Source organism: Corythoichthys intestinalis, chromosome 1 (genome assembly GCF_030265065.1).
Source record: "Corythoichthys intestinalis isolate RoL2023-P3 chromosome 1, ASM3026506v1, whole genome shotgun sequence".
In the NCBI taxonomy this organism is placed as follows: Eukaryota; Metazoa; Chordata; class Actinopteri; order Syngnathiformes; family Syngnathidae; genus Corythoichthys; species Corythoichthys intestinalis.
Window position 1 is genome coordinate 39,762,497 of NC_080395.1, and position 21,552 is coordinate 39,784,048.

At 42.7% G+C, this 21,552-nt stretch overlaps 1 protein-coding gene across 2 annotated transcripts; it reads right to left on the reverse strand.

Annotated features, from left to right (window-relative positions):
- Nucleotides 1–1,820: 1,820 nt before the first annotated feature.
- LOC130918400 (NACHT, LRR and PYD domains-containing protein 3-like) lies at nt 1,821–21,142 on the reverse strand. 2 transcript variants are annotated; one of them, XM_057840191.1, is made up of 10 exons: nt 21,113–21,142; nt 12,895–13,167; nt 10,555–12,499; nt 9,668–9,838; nt 9,344–9,517; nt 8,812–8,982; nt 7,581–7,751; nt 7,336–7,507; nt 4,351–4,397; nt 1,822–4,286 (listed from the first exon to the last, which is right to left on the reverse strand). In XM_057840191.1, exons 2-9 carry the CDS (start codon nt 13,148–13,150, stop codon nt 4,392–4,394), a joined length of 3,066 nt encoding a protein of 1,021 aa, XP_057696174.1. In that variant the 5' UTR covers nt 13,151–13,167; nt 21,113–21,142; the 3' UTR covers nt 1,822–4,286; nt 4,351–4,391. The 2 variants fall into 2 exon arrangements, with proteins under 2 accessions (XP_057696097.1, XP_057696174.1); XM_057840114.1 differs by lacking the exon at nt 21,113–21,142 and having other exon boundaries at nt 1,821–4,286; nt 13,046–13,169.
- Between the last annotated feature and the right edge of the window lie 410 nt (nt 21,143–21,552).

A 21,552-nucleotide genomic window follows, 5' to 3' on the forward strand; every position in this document is an offset into this window, starting at 1 on the left:
CCAAATTTCATCGCTCTACGTTGAAAACCTGAGAGGAGAGGCCTTTTTGAAAATTTTAGGGGTCAAGGGGGCGCCACTGAGCCATTTATTGACATTTTTTCGTAACGACGCAAGATTATCAAAATTTACGCATTTACGATTACTTTTTTCAGTAACGAGTAATCTAACGCGTTTCTTTTTCTACACCAGTAATCTGATTAAAGTTAGTTTCCTTAGTGTCTCTAGGTTAGTATTTTTTCATTGCCTCATAACGTATGTAGAATGAAGAATATTGTAGTCATGTACGAAGAGCATTTTGAATAGAAAATGCTAAAATAAAAGGTTCCCGGTGTAGGTGCACTATCCTATTCCCCTCACTATTCACTTGCGGGGGCCTGCGCTTGTCAGTGACGTTCCTTATTCTCGCTATATGTTCATACAACTTTAACATTTGTTAATAATACGCTCTGCGTGGAGTATCTTCCATCGCTTTTCCTTTTTAAATGGGCACTTTTAAGCGAACGCAAAAAGTAACAACGGGAACATTTTTAAACAGGCATTTCACGGGACAGCATTTCCTCGGCCAATTATATAGCTTATATAGCGAGAGCGAGTGGATAGTGAGGGGAAGAGGATAGTGAACCTACACCGGTATGTGTTTCTATGAAAACCTCCTAGCCATTTCCTGTTTTGGTCTCGCGTCACATGTGTTGTGGGATTGAGAAAGGCGTAGGCCAGGCGGGTGGACATTCGAGCCGAGTGTTGAGATGTTGCGAGGGAATGGTGATCTGTGGATATCCATGAATGAAGGTGAGTATTTTTCCTTTATCTTGAGGGTATCAGCAAAAAGTTGGACCCCCTTCATGTGCGGCCGTAGCAACGACGGGCAGTCATCGCTCCAAGTTGGCAAGCTTTGTTTACATATTATGCGTGTTGCATATTTATGCTGTGAGGCGATGTGTTAGTTTAGCATCTGTGGGATGTGTTGTAAGTCCATTTGAGTGTGAAGTGCTTAGTTGCCGCCACGTTTTGTGGCCAAATTGACCGCGCGTGTGTTGAGAGGAGTACTTCCGGATTGTGCCCGCGCATCCGCGCCCGCCACCACCTTTGTGTTTATCGTACTGTACAATCCACTTGTGTGTTGTTGATTATTGTGCAGTCAGTTTGCATTGTTTTTACATTAGCACTGATATGCTGTTAACCATAACCCGAAATTCAGAAGTTTTGACATTAGGCTTAGAGTTAGCGGGGTTTAAATGGTCGGTGGAGTTGATTTCAAGAAATTCCAAGCAGTTTGTCAGATATTTGTTAGTTTCAGGGCTCTGGAGTGGCTAAGCTAGCGCAAAATTCTAATATTCCCCTTTAAATTCAATCATCGTAAAGTCATGTAATGACATTTTTCTGTTGTCATTCTTATGTTGAGGTGGCAAAGGGAGAAAAATGGGTACAAAGTAACTGATATATTATTTTTAAAGTAACTTAGTTACTTTGATAATGAAGTAATCAGTAAAGTAACTAGATTACTTTTTTGAGGCGTAATCAGTAATTAAATTACTTTTTCAAGTAATCTGTGACAACACTGGCCAGAAGAGTTGCAGTTGGAACTGATTGATCTCCAGTGTGACACTGTCTTGAAGGAGAAGTTCAACTTTCTTAAAAATAATGAGTTTTATGCTGCACTAAATGCAGCCAAATTTCCAAACATCCAAAAGATGACACAGAGGATTCAATTCACTTTTATTTGTATAGCTCTGGATCACAACAACGTTGTCTCAAAGGGCTTTGCAGAGGCAATATGATACACAATCAGAAACAGCAAATGAAGCAACAAAGATGAAAAAATAAAGTTCAAGTCCTGGGTATTCCCCATCCTTAGACCGTCCATGTCGGCAAGGAAAAACTCCCAAAACTCCAGAGTCTTTGGGAGAATATGAGAAACCTTGGGGAGTACCACAGTCAGGAGAGATCCACTCCCAGGACGGATAGGATGCTGGTGTTCTTTGGCTGTACGTATGTGTGTGAACAGACTTTTAGTGTGATGATCACCAACAAAGCACCCCACCGATCCCAGTTGAGTGATGAACACCTCAGGTCTGTTCTGAGAATTGCCACAACAAAACTGACACTGGACTTTGATGCAATGGCAAAAACGGGTGATCAACAACATTGTTCCCATTAAAAGGTAATGTGAGTAATAACACTGTAATGCCTTTTTTATGTTTATCTTTGATATGTATGCATCTAGTGCTGACCCGGCCCATGTGTCAAATTTTTAGTCAATGTGGCCCTGAGCCAAAATGTTTGCCCGCCCCTGGTCTAAAAGGACAACGCCCACTTGATGATAATGCATACTCAACAGAGAAACGGTTCGTTATTTTCAATTAATAGTACCAACCTGAAGGCCACAAACTCTATGCGTGGTGACCATTCATTCAGTGTTCTTAATTCACCTATGGAACTAATGTGGGGCATGTTGTGTTCCGGGGGGAACTCTTTACTGCGTTCCCGGCAGAGAGACTAGAGAGGAACAACAGACAATAGCGGCCTAACACGGCAACTCAAACTCAGAGTCAGTGAGCAAGAACACTCACCGACATCATGCGCTGTTGCCTGAGGATGTAAGATGCTCGCAATGCTAAATGCTAATGCTAGCGAGAACGCGAATGCTATGCTAACGCTCCGAGCCACGCAGCATCGCGTTTGCAACAGTATCACAACCCCCATCCCTCCTTCCCCCTCCATACGCGAAGATTAAGGGGGAGCTGGTTTGGGAGGGCATAGCCACCCCCTGGTGGCCAAAAATGTCATTGCTTGTAATTGACTTCCCAATACAGTATGAACTTTGACGATAAAATGTTGTCTGTAAAAGTTGTAAAGCAATAAAAAACCCCACCAAAATTAATGAAATGAACAAAAACAATACTTTTTAAATCGGTCAAAATTAATTTTGTTTTAGGATTCGTTTCGCAAGGGTGTGGAACGCAAAAATCGGCGTCTACTAAAAACACGCGTGCTCACACACGCACGCACCCCCACATATACACAGCTGGGATTCCTGTATTTATAAGCATGGGCTAAGCTACTAACGAGCATATATCTTGTTAATTTTATTCCTGACGCTGTGTTTTGGGGTCATCAACATGTTTTGCCACAAAAGACAAACTTTGCCTCTGCCCCCCCCGCGTCATTCACCCAAATGGTAGTAACACAAGCCTTCAAATCCTTAGTTACGGTAACGGTGTTGAAAGATGGGAAAATTAATGAATTAGATTACTCTCTACTGACAAAAATAACGCTGTTTGTAACGGTGTTATTAACAACCCTGCATGGCAAGCATCAATGAGGAAAGTCACTGTTCTGAAGAGGAAGTTGTGTAACTGATAATGAACCCTTGTCTCTCTCAAAAGAGGATGAGGAAAGGAATATTTAAACACATGATCGTGATCACACATGACGGGAAGCTAACATACCAAAGGAGCACTTACGGGCAAACTTTGGAATGAGCGACTTGTGGCTTTCCTTTCAGTTTAACAGAAAACTTACCCGGCCAGCCTTTTCACGTCGTCTCTTTCCAGAGTGTGCGAGTGACGACTTGTCTCAATGCTTTACTGTTGTGTCGGTTGTGAATGAACTGTTTGGAGGAACGATACCGAAGTAACCACCTTCTACAATGATTCATCCTTGAGGAAGTTTGGTCTTGCGGGGGAGGGCGTTGAAAGTTGAAAGTCATATATTTTTCTTTACCATCAGGAATGCTTGTTAAGTGTATGAAACATTTCCAGTGTATTTTCTTTTCAGGTTGTGGTGGATTATTTGGTGATTTTCGATGTTTTCTTTCAGGTTGGGGCTTTACTGTTCTCGTACAAAACAACATTTGATCCTCTTTTTTACATGAAGATGTGAAAACAATCCATGTTTAATCAAAATAGACAAAACAATTTTAAGTGTACGTATGACATTTTTGTTTTTAATTTGTGAAAAACATAAGTTAAAACTTTCAAAGGGTACTTATTGAACTCATTGGCTGCCATTGACAGTGCTGGAAGTCTTTTGGTCAGCCCCTCCCAGTCCAAATCAATTAGACGTATAATCGTGACAAACATTTCAATGCATATCAGAAAAAAATGCCAGCATTTTGGCGGGAGTATCGTAGACCTTCTCCTTGAACTCCACCTGCCGGTAGCGGCGTCGCAGCAAAACACCCGACGCCAGCTGGCGAACCTCCTCAAATTGTGAGTGGGGCCTCTTTTGCCCGTAGCGCCAACACCTGATGCTTTTGAGGTCGTCGGACAGTAAGTAGGCCCCAACTAAATCGGAAGGAGATCAAATGGGCTCAACGTCTTCTGATAACAAATATTTGGAATGACTCACCCATCTTGATATCAGGGATCAAGCGCTCTTAGTCCGACTAATCAAAGCTGAAGAAAAACACAAAGAATTGGAATTGAACATGAATAAACACTAGGGTTTCCCCAACACATAAAAGATTGCAATGTACCGCCACGTGTTGCAAATGAGAGATATTTTTTAAAGATATATTCTAATTTATAATTTGGATAATTAAACAAACGTCTATATGAATATATATAGCTAAATCATTACGTACTATTTGCCGTAAGTCATCTGAAATAGCACGTCAATTACAAATTGTTCCTTTACTCTCTTTATTTTGAAAATCACATCAGTTCTCCTGTTGTAAACTTGCGCCTGATGTAGGCGCGGACTCCGCGGAGTTGGAACTCGGGGTAAGATCCACAGTAAGGTATTTCAATTTGATGAATGTACCGTACTGGCCCGAATATAAGACGGCCCCCTCTTTTTCAAGACTCAAGTTTGAAAAAAGACTTTTTGAACACCAAATTTTTATACAGAAAATAATTACAGTACATCCGAAACAAATGATTATAACAATATATTTGAGAGAAAAAGCATGTTATTTTGCCTCATTCAAATCTTAATATCTGAACATTCAAATATGTAAACTAAAGTGCAATCACATTCGTAAATGAATGGCTTCTGGTTTTTGAAATGTAAATAAACCAATCTATTGTGATAAAACAACAAAATTGCAATAACTGCATTAACCATCAAAGTGAAGTCTAACTGTAACTGTAGTCTTGAAACAAATCTGAATAAGGAAAAACATTGCAATAAAATAATGCAAACTTGAGAGTAGCTGAGATGTCATGACAGAACATCGCTTCAATGATATCTGGCGCCATCTAGCGTCGTGAATGGGTATAATGTTTAGACTGCTGAGATCTGGCATGACATAACATCGTTTCAATGATATCTGGCGCCATCTAGCGTTGTGAATGGGTATAATGTCTAGACCGCGAATATGAAACGACCCCCTTTTTTTCAATCTTATTTCAATGCTAAAAACACCATGTTATATTCGGGCCAGTACAGTAATTCCGGTGTTTAAGCCTTTCTCGATTGTGTCCAGACTTCCACCCACTTCCACTTCAGTCCTCTTCGCAAGCCTGCCTATAGAGGCTATCCTCGGCTTGGCATTGGACAGCCACGCGCGCCGACGTCGGTCTGTTTGTCCCCTGAGAATGCTCTATTTTCGGCATTCATTCCCCTCTGCGTCCCCGGCGACGAGCACTGCCTGCCCGCCGGGGCCCCAGCAGAACAACGAGCCGAAACTCGCTCGCCGCCGGGGGCTGGACGATCGGTGAAGACAATCACCCCCGCTGCCTTGTGTTACACGAGCGGGGGTAGTTTTGTGTGATTTTTCAGTTTTGAAAGGCGACAAAGAGACTTGGCAGTGCCGCTCGGCTCGGGTTAGCACCTAGCGCCTAGCTGTCACGCCTTCTGTTTTTATAGGCTCTTTCCTCCGTCTCCAAAGCTGGGACAGGGAAATGACAAAAGCCGGACTAAGTCCGGTGGCATAAAATACTGTTCGGGAGGTTTAAGAAGTCGGCAGTTTTGACCATTATGCAGTAGTTTAGCCCTGCCGTACTGAGTAAATGCATTTTTATTGTTTCATATTCCATTTAGCACAAGACTGTTATTTGTCATGACCATACCATTTATTTTGCAATTGGGGAAAATACTTAAACGAATATCCTGTAAAAATATTGGAGGAGACAGATTAAAACAATGAAATGCTACTTTTTCGCATTTTCCTCGTTCTAGCTCTTCCCCCTCAATGGGTGGGGTTCTAAATCAGCTGAAATCGTTACTCTGCTGACGTCACCACCAAGCTGTAGGCGCTAGAGCGCTATAACGACAGGCGTGGCTAAACGGCAGATTGAAAGACTAATTTCTCGTCATCTGTGCTTTGCCAAATTGTTGTATATAGTCAAATTGTCTATATATATTAAAATATATCAAGCAATGTATTTCCAATAATCATGAACGGTGGCCAAGTGGTAAGCACATTCGCCTCACAATTCTGATATCAAGGGATCAATCCCGGGCTCCGTCCTTCCTGTCTAGTTTGCATCTTCTCCCTGTGCCTGCGTGGGTTTTCTCCGGGAACTCCGATTTCCTCCCACATCCCAAAAACATGCTTGGTAGGCTGATTGAAGACTAAATTGTCCATAGGTATGAGTGTGAGCGTGATTGGTTGTTTTTTTTTCCAGTGTGCCCTGCGATTGGCTGGCAACCAATTCAGGGTGTACCCTGTCTACTGCCCGTAGTTCACTGGAATAGGCTCCAGCACCTCCGCGACTCTCGTGAGGATAAGCGGCATGGAAAATCAATGAATGAATAATAATGCTATTTAAGAGTTTTTTGTATCGTGTCACAGGCATTTTAACCCTTTAACACGGAACGTGTCGGCGACACTTTACCCATATCATCTTTTTAGCCTCGTCACGCTGTAGTTACGTCACCCACGTGCAACTGGCTGGTCACATTTGAAAGTGCTGAAGTTGAGGTCCATGTCAGTTTTTACTTCAAGTATAAGGGGAGATAATGTCATTTGAGTTTTATTGCACTCACAAATAAGCATTAAAACGCTGCATGGACCATGTCCATATGTCCATATTTCCATCTTTTCTTGTCCTTTTTCAAAACCGGCTGGGGACAATCTGGTAGCACGCATCACATTGACTATATATGGACCACCTATTGCTGATTTCCTTCATGAAAGAGCCCTCAAATTGTTTTTAAAAATCAAGTGAAGGCTGGATGCAAACTTTGCAAATAGATGTTGGTCATGGTTCTTCTTGGAAAAAAATAAATGTTGTTTTAAAAAAAGAAAAAATCCTATTTGTTACGATATAAAAACATTTTTGCCACGGCACGCTGTCTGAATCCGATCCAGCCCGCCACCACCACAGCTTAAAAAAATCCTAGGGGAAACCCCGAACACTCAGACAAGCAACAATGTTTTGATCCTACCTGAGTGTTCAGGCGATTGCTGGGATCCCGTTGGACGTCCAATAAGACCCTCTCTCCTTCATATCCTATTTGATTGTCCATCAGGTATAGCTTTTCAAGATGGGAGGGGTTTAACTTGAGCGCCTCGGCCAAAAAAACACATCCTTTATTGGTGATCTTGCACGATGACAGCCTGCAGCAAATGATATAACTGCCTGAAGTCAGGAAGGGAACCTGAAAGATTACCAACAGGAGGAGCTCCTTACTCGAGGGACTCTAAGATGCATTGTGGACTGGCCAGTCCTTTCGAGAGGTTCTCCACCCCTTCGTCCGACAGATCGTTCTCGTACAGGTTCAGATGCTTCAGGTTGGATGAAGAGATGAGAACGGAAGCCAGCGGGTGACAGCTGCCTTTTTCCAGGTGACAATCATGTAGACTGGAGAAGACAGGCAGGAGGAAGACGTGAGGGCAAGTGAAAAATAACGCCTGCTGACTTTATTGTGCTGCCTTGAATCATAATAATAAATTATAAAACAGCACATCACAAAACCCTGTGACGAATCTGAAAAAAACTAATCGTTATATCGAAGGGCGTAGTTTTGCATAGGGATGATGGGGACAAAACACGACCAACTTTTCAGGATGCTCAACAAAACACAACCAACTTTTCAGGATGCTCAAATTGTCCCCACCAACTTTTAAGCAACCTTAATTGCATTATATAATGTGTTCAGTTATACAGCTCATTTAGATTGTCTTCCCATATATTGAAGTGATGGAATTGACCCTACCATTATTAAGTGAATTATTTTTATGATTATCAGACTTACATTTACCCCTTTTTCACTTGCTAATGAGCCAGTCCGTGTTTTTTTCCTCAAACGCACGTTTGATTGGCTGATTATTCCCATCTCCCACCCTCACTCTCTCTCAGTACAAAATTATGTTACATGTACGTGGAAGAATCTGACAGATTAATCTGTTAGCCTTTAAAACTCAAAACAAGATGAAGAAAATTATTCCACTAGATTTAAGAAAAATGATCAGATTAACACGTTGTACTGTAAATTTGCAGTGTGTAAATTAATATAAATCAATACAGACTTATCATTTAGCCTGTCAATTAAATAGCTTGTTATTGGTGAGAAATGCAGCCCTGACCGCCGTTCACGCAGTCTGCTCGGTCTTATGTCCCGTCCCAAGCAAAAAGTGTACCTGCGTGTTGTGCTGTTATATCATCCCTACCAATATTGAGACCAAACCTACGCCCTTGGTTTTATCGATATGATGTATTGTATTTTCTAGTGATGATGTCACCAACAGGAACGCTCATGTGCTGGCTGTGACGGTCTTTATTCGTTTTGGATGTCGTCAACAAGGACATTCGTCTCGTACCAGCACATTCAGTGAATCTTTCTTTTTGCTAATAACAGCAGTGATTCTATTGATTGGTCGACCGGAACCACAGAAGATTATGAACAGGAGGAGCTCCTTACTCGAGGGATTCTAAGATGCATTTTGGGCTGGCCAGTCCTTTCGAGAGGATCTCCACACCTTCGTCCAACAGATCGTTCTCGGACAGGTCCAGATGCTTCAGGTTGGATGGAGAGCTGAGAACGGAAGCCAGCGGGTGACAGCTGCCTTTTCCCAGCTTACAATTCCATAGACTGGAGCACACAGACAGGAGGAAGACGTGAGCCAAACATAACGCCTGCTGACTTTAGTCTGCTGCCTTGAATAATGATAAGATTTTAATTCAAGATGACAAATAAACAAAAGAGGAAATTACAAAACCCGGTGACAAATCAGAAAATACTAATCGTTTTATTGATATGTTGTATTATCTAGTGATGATGTCACCAACAGGATGCGCTGTGGCGGTCTTCATTTGTTTTAAAGGTTGTCAACAGGGACGTTCGTCTGGTACGACCACGATGAGTGAATCGTTCATTATGCTAATAACAGCAGTGATTCGATTGATTGGTCGAACGAAACCACAGACAATTATGAACAGTAGGTGGTCCTTACTCGAGGACCTGTAAAATGCAGTGTGGGCTGGCCAGTCCTTTTGAGAGGATCTCCACCCCCTCATCCGACAGATCGTTGGAGCTCAGGTCCAGCTCTTGAAGACGGGAGGGGTTTAACTGGAGAGCCTCAGCCAAAAAAACGCACCCTCCCTTCGTGATTCCGCAGTTTGCCAGCCTGCAACAAATGTTTATTACCTGGTTAAAGCTGTGAAGGTTCTACTGAAAGTAACGTTTTGTCTGCCTTTTCCTTGGATAACAACAGAAGTGATTCTATTGATTGTTTGACCGGAACCACAGAAGATTACTAAGAGGAGGAGCTCCTTACCTGAGGACTTGTAAGATGCAGCGTGGACTGGCCAGTCCTTTCGAGAGGATCTCCACCCCGTCGTCCGACAGATCGTTCCAGCTCAGGTCCAGATGCCTCACGTTGGATGGAGAGCTGAGAACGGAAGCCAGCAGGTGACAGCTGCGTTTGTCCAGGTGACAAAAAGTTTGACTGGAGAAAAAAGGCAGGAGGAAAACGTGAGGGTGAGCGAAACATAAGGCCTGCTAATTTTAGTACGCTGTCTTGAATCCTAATAAATTATATTTCAAGATGAGGAATAAAACAAGAGCAAATCACAAAACCAATTGACAAATCTGAAAACTAATCGTTTTTGCGATATTATGTCACCAACAGGAACACTCATGAACAGGCTGTGAAGCAGTCTTCATTTACAATATTTTGGATGTCGTCAACAAGGACGTTCGTCTCGTACGACCACGATGGGTGAATCGTTTATATTTTATTCAAGATCAAACCTTTGAATTAACCCAAGTTTCGACACATTTGACATTCTTAATGATTCTGTATTTGCCAGTGTTTTAAGATGAACCTTAGGTCAACATTTTCTTTGTTGTCATACAGATATCAAAGACTTAGTTGGAGCATAATATACATTGAAATTAGTGCTGGCCAGCAATTACATTAAATTAAATTAAATGGTAGCAAATCTAAGTGTTCCAAAAACATCTTTGGGAGTTAATGCGTTCATTGTTGGGTTCTGTGAGATGCAATTGTTTTGGGTTTTTGTTGTTGTTGTGTGTTTTGTATTTGCAGTTGTTTTGTTTTTTGTTTGGTCGTCGTGTTTGGTGACTGGTTGCGCTTGTTTTTAGATTTTCCATTGTGCTATCTGATTTTTTACGTATTTCGAAGGACTTTAGAGCACTTACACTGATTTTTGAGAAGCCTTGACCACCACCAACAGCTTCTTGAGCCCCAAAGGCGATGGGACGTATTTCCTCAGGTAAAAGGACTTCATGGTTTCGTTGTCTGTCAGTAAGAAGAAAGCCAGGGCAGACCACATGTCATTTGGCATGTTGTCCCAGTCAATACATTTTGACTCCATTTTTCTCTGGACCTGCTTCAGCAAGGAGTCGTCCTTCAGCTCATTTAAGCAGTAGAACAAGTTGATATTCTTCTCCGGAGGGTTCCGTTTTATCCTTTCCTTGATCAACTTGACTGTCCATGACTTGCTTTGCCTGCAGTCCTGGGGAGCCTTCAGCAGTTCCCCCACTAGTTCTTGGTTGCACGGCAAGGAAAGGCCACAGAGGAAGCGGAGGAACAGGTCCAGATTTCCTCCACTCTCTGAGGCTCTCTTCAGGGCAAACCAGTGGACCTCAGTGATTTTCCAACCACCTTCATCGTCTTCATGTTCTGATTCTGTTTCAACTTCTTCCTCTGTACCTTTTCCTTCATCTTCTGATTCCCTTTCGACTTCTTCCTCTGATTCTGGTTCTTCTGGTTCTTCTGATTCTTCCTCTTGGAAAATACCCTCCAGTGCTAGCTCTGAATCAGCCAGAATGTTCTTGTTCTCGAGGAAGAGGCAAATCATCACGTGGAATGCTGCCAGATACTCCTGGACGGTCAGGTGGACGAACTGAAACATCTTGCTCTGTTGGTTTCTTTTGAGCGGACGTACCTCCTTAAACACCTCGGTGAATATTCCACAATGTTTTGCGGCTTGGCTGTAATCAAAGCCACTGTCCGTCAGGTCGTTCTCGTAGAAGATCTGACACTTGTTCATGGTGTGGTGAAAGGCCAGCTTCGCTAGCGCTTTCAGGTCATGGATGTAGTCTGTCATCTGTCTCTCCTCTGAGCTTTTCAGTTGGTGAAACATATACTGGGAGTACATGTCGGTCAGCGTCGTGGGAAGCTCTTCCTTCTTTCCTTTCAAATCCAAATGATCCTGAAGAACTTTGGCGGTTAGCCAGCAGAAGATGGGCATGTGGCACATGATGAAGATGGTGCGAGTTTTCCGGATGTGCTCAATGACACGCTCCTCATTTGGGAACTTTTTCCTGAAGTACTCCAGCCTCCGGGAATCGCTGAATCCTCTCACCTCTATACTGCTGTCGATGAGGTGGGAGGGGATATCGCGGGCCGTGGCGGGCCGCGTGGTGATCCAAACCCGGGCGCAGGGAAGGAGGTTCCTTTTGATGAGGAGCGCCAGGAGTATCTCCAGCGGGTAGGATTCTGTCACGTCCATGTCTACTTTAATATCATTCTTCAAGTCCATTTCGAAGTTGCACTCGTCCAGTCCGTCCAAGACAAACAAGATCTTGATCCCGCTGCTTTCGTAGTCCTCCTTCCCGGACATCTGCAGTTCGGCAAATATATTGTTCAGTGTCTCCTCGCTCATGTGCCTACTCTCGCAAACGTAGCGTCGGATGAGCTTGGCCAGTGTAAAACTTTTCCCTTTGTCCATGTTCAACTCACGGAAGGTGAAGGGAAATATGAAGTGGACATCCTGATTGGTATTCCCGCTGGCCCAGTCGCACACAAACTTTTGAACCAAGAAGGTTTTCCCAATTCCTGCAAAGCCAATGGTGAGAAGTGTGCGTATCGGGCGGGTCTTCCCGTCATGGTTTTTGAAGATGTCGCATGGCAGGATTGACTCATTGGCCGCGGCGGCACGTGTCTCCATCTGAAGGACCTCGTGTTGCTCGTCGGGGCTGACGTCAGCTCCGTAGGTGACGTCCAGCTCTGTGTAGACGTCCGCCAGAGGCCGTTTCTGCCAGAGCTCGATGTTGCCCTCACGAACAAAGCTGTTTAAACCCCGCAGTTTGTCTTGCAGGTCATCCTTCAATATGGCAATCCGATCATAATGGAAAGCGTCTGCAAAAAAGCAGCGGTAACACCTTAAGTACAAAAAACAACGCCCTTGTGCCAACCCTAAAGCACATGGACACCAGAGACATGAACAGAGAAACGTCACACCCAGAAAGAGAAGAAGCCTTTTTGATGAAGGCTCTTCATCAACTCATAGTCCACCTGGCGTTTGTGCAATATGTGCTTAAGAAGCAAAACATGCAATTTTTCCAGAAAACCAATAATGCTCCAATCGTTTTCCAGGGGGAGTGTTTCACAATGGAGGTCCAACCAAATCTGTCCAACCCGAATTTCATGCAGACTGGGTCAGGGTTTCAGGATAACTAATTTTTCCTCACCTCACGGTTAACCGTTTTCAAGTCTCTGTGGTTCTAACACCAGACGCTACTTTTGGGACTAACCTCTTATTTCCAGCATGTTGCGACGCAACTTCTTGGCCAAGTTCTTGTTGCCTATCTTCTCCAGAATCTTGATGGTCTCATCCAGAGTGTTCTCGCCATGCTTGATCACCAGCTTGTCAGCAATGTACACACGGCAGGGGTTTTTACGTACCCTTCTAGGCAGGCCTGTGTAGAACTTGAAGTGCTTGAAATCGTCCTCCCCAAGATCCATCAGCGTTTTCAACAGTAGCTTCTTCTGCTCACAGTCCAGAGCCATCCTTCCTCCTGGTAAACCTGTGAACGAAGTGACCAACAATCGGCCAACAACTTTTATTAACTTGAGCTCGTAAACCATTTGAGTGATGTGACCAGTGGCGTTACTTGGGGCTCCAAGCAAGATATCCCTGGGCCCCCCGTCATAAAAAAGGTTTTTGCACACATGAATGCACAATGAATAAGTAAACAATGTTTAAGACCAGATCAAAAGAAAAAGTTAGCGGACAATATTTTTATCAAACACGTGATAACGCAGCAGCACGAGCGGGTTTTTAAAATTTTTGCCGGACAACGCCACTGGGTTGTTACCAGGGAAATTATAACTGTTAAAGGTGAGCAAGGCGCCAAGGTCCATGCTACAGGGAGAAAAATAGGCAGTTCTGTGAGGTACAAATTATTAAAAAAAAAAAAAAAAAAGATAAATACATAAATTGGTAAAATATTGACTCACTATCCACCATTATTGCTACTTGTTCCTCACGGACTCTTAAGAGGACGTCGATAAACGTGTTTGTCAAGTCTGGTCCTTGCCGCAAACTTGGATTCAAAGACTGCTCTTGAGAAGATGCAGCATAGTCAAAGACCACCTGTATCTTTTTCTCCTGGTGGTGGTACAACCTATGGTGTGGGATTGTAAGATACTCTGCCATCACCTCTGTTTAGCTGGTCATCTACAGCTTGAATATCATTGCCCTTTTGGATGACTCTGTCCATGAAACCCATGAAGTCCTCATAGAATTGAGGGTTCTTCTTGGGCTTCCATTACAAACTAGTAATGTGCCGCTGCCCTATGCATCGGTTGTTGGCCATTGGCAGTTTGTCATTCTTGATAGGCAGTCTGATGCAGTGACAGCCATTCACAAAGGTTGTCGTTTGTCCCACGGACTACATGAACCGCTAATCTTCTTGAGACATCTCTTCCTGGTCACCATAGTTCCTCTCAGGAAAGTCAGTGGTATACAGCTGAACAAGGAGCTCTCAATTTCCGTCACTGTGATCTCACTGCATAATGAGGTGTTTTGTTTTCACTGTCATAACATGCCCTGGGTCCATAAAAGCGTACGTCAGAACATATTTGTTGCCCTTTCTTGATTTCATTCTCACCAGTACTATTAATGACAAACATCCAGACTCGCCGGACCCAGTGACGCAGGTGGCTTCTGTGTGACAATGTTGTGTCAATCGTTTGCTGAAAACTCATGTTTTGTGTGGGGTTGTTGAATGTTAAAATTCTGCTATTGTGTTGGTATGTAAAACTACAAAAGGAGGAAATATAGTGGATTCATGCTACCATAGAAGGCCCGGCTCTCGGCTGACTTATATAATGGCCTTCTCATACACCGTTGTTTCAGGCTACCATTAAAGGTCCTGTCTCGGCGGACTTGCAAAATGGCGGGGAGGAGATCCAGATGTTTGCTGCTTTTGTCAACACGCAATGCTTGTGCTCTGGGGCAGGGGTCCCCATCTGCCGTGCCGTGGACCGGTACCGGTCCGTGGCGCATTTGCTACCGGGCCGCACAGAAATAATAATTTAATAACGATCGCATTCTGGCTGTATGAGCCCTGTGCCCCTGCTTAACACACCAATAGCTCTGTCTACTCTAAATATAATACTATGGGATAGATTAAAATGTCGTCATAGAAATCTATTGATTGGACCACTAGCAGTACATCTTGTTTGTGTATATAATATATCTATGTGCGCTTGTCCTCGAAAACAACGTATTGCTAGGCCGCGGGCGCAGCACATTTGTTCCCGGAAATAATTAGCCCCCACACGAGAGAAGATGACTGAAAAACAGACGTCTTTGAAGATATTTTTACGGCGAAAAGGGCACCTGACGAGCCTACAACCTCGAAGACCCACGAACTGCGAAGGAGTGGATTCGTGACCCGTTTGTGAATAAACCAAGTGATTCGAGCATGTCTGTGCAACAGAAAGATCAACTTGTAGAGATCGCAAATGACGGCGACCTTATTAAGCGTACATTTGAGACAACAACTCTACTGAGGTTCTGGATTAAAGTCATTCTGGAGTATCCTGACATCGCTACAAGAGCATTGAAAACCTTGCTACAATTTCCAACATCGTATCTTTGCGAAGCGGGCTTCTGTTTAACGACAAGGCGAAGTCGTTAATGGTGAGAGCGGTGTGCAGTTGTGTGCAGTTTACATGGCAGGATGTATCTGAGGAGAACTTTTCTACAAGTCCTTCCATGATCAAACGTAAGTTAATATTCCTTCCTTTCAAGAAAGTATGTAGTATTTACTTTGGAATCGCTGCATTTGTGCATTTTGTGGCTATGTTTAACGTTACGCGCATGCGCAGAACCGCATCATGGCAATTTTTGATGGGTTGCAAAATTTGTCAGAACACCGGTCCGTGAAAAAAACAAAACAAATAACACCGGTCCATGGTGCAAAAAAGGGTTGGGGACCCCTGCTCTGGGGTATAAAATCAGTGACTTTTTCATGCCTATAACCAAAACCAAAGTGTCTGAGTTTAATGTCTCGCCACGGCAACAACAGCTTGATGGTACAACTCCTCTTCTGGAACATTGCTGTTCCTCCCTGGTAGCCATGTTCTTTTTTAGTTTCATGCAGAATGTCAGGGTGTTTTAGATTACACTCTGCACACTGGAGTCTTTTCTTACATAACTTGCTCAGATAACCCCAAGCATAAGCAGTTTGTCTTCAAAAACTCCACCTGTTCTTTGTGCGGTTGAGTCTTGATCTTGCTGCATGTGGCTAGGGTGTGAGCTTGCCGACAGTACATGGCTTCTCAAAGGCACTTTTTAAAATCTGGGTTCACCTGCCTTTCAGTCACTTTATCCTTTGGGTTTTCTGTGTGAAAGTGTGTTGCAAAGCTCCTTCCTTATGGCTGATGAGATCGATTTTGGTGGGTCGGACCAATTCCTCAGCAGCAACACCCGGAGAGAATTTCTTAAATTGGTGTGGCGTGGCCCTCTGACTGACCTCTGCGATGCTCTTTAGGCCGTAAAAGACAATCTTGTGCGCTTCCACTGTACCCTCGGGGGTTCCAACTAGGGATGTCCCGATGAGGTATTTGCACTTCCGATCCGATACTGATATTGTTTTGCACTTCCGATCCGATATCGATACTGGCCGATACCGATACCGGCCTATCTGAGCATGTGTTAAAGTTTAAAGTTATTTAGCCTCCTTACTTAGTTGTCAGACTCATGTTGAAAAAGGTTTTAGTACTCTTGATAACAACTAGCCAGCTGAATTAGGTGAGTTTGAATAACACACAACGGTTTGTAACAAGAAACTGACCTGTTTATTCAGTGATAAACACAAAACATTATAAATAACAAACAGAAATGGCATAGTCAGTCAGTAAAATGTGCAAATAATATTGTAAACTGTCTTAAAAAAGCAAAACACACAAACAACCTCAGTGGAAAATCCCACAAAACCCCCAAGCTATTAGATGCTTTTAATGTTTCGTGCATTAGTTACAAAAATTGTATAAAAAGCCTCTCAGGTTTAAATAGACGACTATTTCAGTATCAAGTTAACATTTGAAAACAGTATATAAAATACTCAAGTCCCCATTCTGTATCAGCAGCTTTAAACTACATTCAATTCATTTAATTTTGCGAATCAACTGTTAAAGTTGTTAAAATTGCTCCCGTTATTCCATAATTTCCCTTCTGTCTACTTTTGACGTGAAAGTTTTAAAACTGTTTTGAAGATAGATTCAAGTCATGATTTTGCCGATTTAGGAGTATTTTAGATAAAAAGTTAATTAGGTTCGCTTGGAAGGTTCACAACAGCCTACTAGGGAAGTCTCCTGCTTTAAGATGGAGGCTGTTTACTAACGCGACTAGTTTTCAATACTTCATTGTTGCTAACACCGTCAACAGAGTTTTATTCATTTTTTTCTTAATGCATTGCCAAAATTTATATGATCGGGAAAAATTATAGGGAATGATTGGAATTGAATCGGGAGCAAAAAAAAAGCAATCGGATTGGGAAATATCGGGATCGGCAGATACTCCAACTAAAACGATCGTGATCGAATCGGAAGCAAAAAAACATGATCGGAACAACCCTAATAATTAATTAACGACTGCATTCTGGCCGATTGACTTTGGCCTGTGCCGCTTAACACACCAATATCCCTATCTACTCTAGATATACAACTACAGGATAGGAGGTCATCATGGAAATGCATTGAATGGGCTGTTAGCAGTAAATCTTGTTTTGTATATGTGCGCTTGGCCTCGATAATAACGTATGACGTAAGTCGTCGCCAATCACATTTGTTCCCGGAAATAATTAGCCCCCACACTAGAATGACTGAAAAACAGACGTCTTTGGACAGATTTTTTACAGGGAAAGGGGAACCTAACGAGCCAGAAGATGAGCCTTCAACCGCAAAGAAAACAAAATTTATGCTACTTCCCAATCACTAAATACCCGCGAACTGCGAAGGATTGGATTCGTGACCCGTATGTGAATAAACCGAGTGATTCGAGCATGTCTGAGCAACAGGAATATCAGATTGTAGAGATCGCAAATCACGACGACCTTAAACGTACATTGCAATGCAATGCAGCGATTCCAAAGTACACACTACAAATTTTCTTTAAAGAAAGAAATATTAACTTACTTTGCCATGTTAGCAGCACACAACAACTGCACGCAACTCCCTCACTTAACGACTTTGCCGTGTCGTTAAGCATTAATTTACGCCATTTCCGTGTTGCGCATGCATGTTTACGATGTAAATAGTTTTTTTAGCACCATTGGATAACATTGAGAGTCCAACTGAATATAAAAGAGGGCTTTTTTTTCACCGCCACAAAATTTAATAAGTGTGCAAAATTTGACAAAACACCGGTCCGTGAAAAAAAGACCGAAATCACACCGGTCCGTGGTGCAAAAATGGTTGGGGACCCCTGCATTAAACATTCATATATTTTAGATTCATTACACACAACTGAAGTAGTTCAAGCCTTTTATTGTTTTAATTTTGATGATTTTGGCAAAAAAGTCAAGAAAACACAAAAATCCCTATCTCAAAAAATTAGCATATTATGAAAAGATACTCTAAAGAAGCTACTAACCTAATCATTTGAATCAACAAATTAACTCAAACCCCTGCGAAAGATTCCTGAGGCTTTTAAAAACTCCCAGCCTGGTTCATTACTCAAAACCGCAATCATGGGGAAGACTGCCGACCTGACTGCTGTCCAGAAGGTCATCACTGACACCCTCAAGCAAGAGGCTAAGACACAGAAAGAAATTTCTGAGCGAATAGGCTGTTCCCAGAGTGCTTTTTCAAGGCACCTCAGTGGAAGTCTGTGGGAAGGAAAAAGTGTGGCAGGAAACGCTGCACAACCAAAAGAGGTGACCACACCCTGAAAAAGATTGTGGAGAAGGGCCAATTCCAGACCTTGGGGGACCTGCAGAAACAGTGGACTGAGTCTGGAGTAGACACATCCAGAGCCACCGTGCACAGGTTACAGGTGCCGCATTCTCCAGGGCAAGCCACTTTTGAACCTGAAACAGTGGCAGAAGCGCCTTACCTGGGCTACAGAGAAGCAGCACTGGACTGTTGCTCAGTGGTCCAAAGTACTTTTTTCAGGTGAAAGCAAATTTTGCATGTCGTCCAGAAATCAAGGTGCCAGAGTTTGGAGGAAATGCCAAAATGCCTGAAGTGACGTGTCAAGTACCCACAGTCAGTGATGGTCTGGGGTGCCATGTCAGCTGCTGGTGTTGATCTACTGTGATTTATTAAGGGCAGGGTCAATGCAGCTAGCTATCAGGAGAATTTGGAGCACTTCATCCGTCCATCTGCTGAAAAGCTTTATGGAGATAAGGATTTCATTTCTCAGCACGACCTCGCACCTGCTCCCAGTGTCAAAACCACAGGTAAATGGTTTACTGACCATGGCATTACTGTGCTCAATTGGACTGCCAACTCTCCTGACCTGACCCCTATAGAGAATCTGTGGGATATTATGATGAGGAAGTTGAGAGACACCAGACCCAACACTGGATGATCTTAAGGCTGCTACCGAAGCATCCTGGGCCTCCATAACACCTCAGCAGTGCCACAGGCTGATTGCCTCCATGCCACTCAACATTGAAGCAGTCATATCTGCAACAGGATTCCCGACCAAGTATTAAGTGCATACCTGATATAATTAATCGAAGGTTGACTTTTTGTCAATAAACGACGCGGTCCAAAGAACGCCTGTGTCCACTCGCCTTAATAAAATATATATCTCTTTACATATCTTACCCAAAATACTACAAGAGGGACATAATTGCCACTAAATGAAAGAAAACTTACCGAAATATGTGTGGAGCACAAATAGCAATTTGTATTGCATTGTGCATACAGCATAAACATCTCACAACTACTAATTCTCCCACGTTTAGAGGAAATAACATTAGTATGGAACGGCGCTGCCCCCAAGCGGCCGGTGGCATTCGCTTCAGTCTTAATGTCCATAAACGGCCTCATTGTAATCTGTTTGAGGCAATGTGCGAGCGGGTCATACAGTGCATGCGTTAATTGCGTCAAATATTTTAACGTGATTAATTTAAAAAATTAATTAACGGCCGTTAACGCGATCATTTTGGCAGCCCTAATATATATACTGTATATATATATATAAAATAAAACTATGTGGGTGACGTTATTACATCGTGACGAGTTTTCAAAGATTGAATGCGTAATTGTGTTGGCGTCATCATAGGGTTAAACAAACAGAATGTGCTTTGCCTTGGTTGTTTCACAAGCAGCTTTGTGGTCATATTCTACTTTTGTAGAACTTTTAGCATATTGTCCTCGTTGGAAACATTTGTTTGGACTCTTAATTTGTGGTTTATGGTCACACTGACTTGGGTTTTGTATTTGACCGTTGGCTCGAGCAAGCGAAATGGGAATGGCTTGAGGCGAGAGTTGGAATTCTATCCTGTTTCCTTCCACTTCTTGACCCTCTCGCGTTGCTAGTCCCACCAACGTCTGATCTTTTATATTCGCCGATCACTTTTAGTTTTGCACTACTTTCGGCCAATGCGATCTCCATCTCCAGCTCTTCTTTTTTAACTTTCACTCCAGCTCTTTCCATGCAACGCTGCTGCTTGGCTTCTTGTTCCAAACGTTGCAAATTAAGCTTCTCCTAGCTCTAGTTTCTGCCTTTTCCTCATTGCATTTGACACATGCGCAGCAGTTATCCGTGCTTTAGTTGCTTTCATAAAGTCTTTGATGTGTGCCATTTTAGGTTGAAACCAACTCTGTTGGTCAAGTGATTGTTCATTTTCAAACAAGAGGTTCAATATTTCTTTGTAAAGACGTTTGAATTCCCCAAAACACTCATTTTCTATTCCATAGTGCACCAAATGTACCTTTTGTACATCCTTCATCAAAGCTTCTATTACATTCATTCGATTAGACATATCTTTCTTTGTCTTCTCAATCAAATGCTTCTTTGTCATTTTTTCTTCTCATCCATTCTCAGTTGGCCTACGAGACCTTCCTTGTTCCAAACTTGTCAAATGACTTTCTTCCTTTCCTCCTTCCAAGTTCCATCATGTTAACTGCTGAGTGGCTCATTTTACAAAAGTCAACTTTCTTAAATAAACCAATGCAAAACAGCTTCTCATATACTGATACCAAACTGCATGGATGAGTAAAAGTCTTGACGTAGTCAGCGCAGTCAAAGTTTAGATTCTCTTTCATGTTCACTCAAACCTTGGCTAGCTGTAGCCGAGCTAACACATTAGTATTATTTAGCATTAGCTTCTGAAGTTATAGCTGTCTCTCTTTGCCACATTTATTGCGGGCACAGCTAAGATTTGAGATTTCTAAAGTTTGTCGTCCTCTATAAGCTTAGCCTCGGCCCATTTGTGGCGCGAGCTACTTAGCTAGTTCTTTTTTTTTTCTCTCTCTCTAATAATGGTGCGATAAACCAACGCGTACCTTGAAGCCAGGCAAACGATGAGTTTTGGCGCAGAAGACGAGAAGACAACTTTTCTCTTTGAACTTTGTAATGCTGCTGTAGTATGCTGTTGAGCTGCTGTTATTGATGATGGTCCAAAAAGCTGTCACACTTCCACATCGGCTGGCTTTATCCGCCTGATGACTTGGAAGCATGCTGCTTTTGAACTGCTTACTTTAAAGCATGTTCATTTCTCTATATGACTAATCAATCATGTGACACTGCTTAATTTGCTCCTACACAATCAATTGATGTTCTTGATGTTCATTTCACATTGTTACACATCATCATTTATTGTTTCATAGCACTGCGTTTTGTCTGTTGTGTGAATACATGATACGAGTGTACTGTTTTCTTTACTGGCACGTGCATAGGGGTGGGGGCGTGGAGGGTGCTTGAGCACTGTTATGTACTCATATTT

Coding starts and splice junctions, on each gene's coding strand:
- LOC130918400 (XM_057840191.1), bottom strand. CDS start 13,150: ATGGCTCTGGACTGTGAGCAGAAGAAGCTACTGTTGAAAACGCTGATG. Junction 9,518..9,667: donor TGCATCTTACAAGTCCTCAG/GTAAGGAGCTCC, acceptor CATTTGTTGCAG/GCTGGCAAACTGCGGAATCA. Junction 7,752..8,811: donor TGCATCTTAGAATCCCTCGA/GTAAGGAGCTCC, acceptor TGTCTTCTCCAG/TCTACATGATTGTCACCTGG.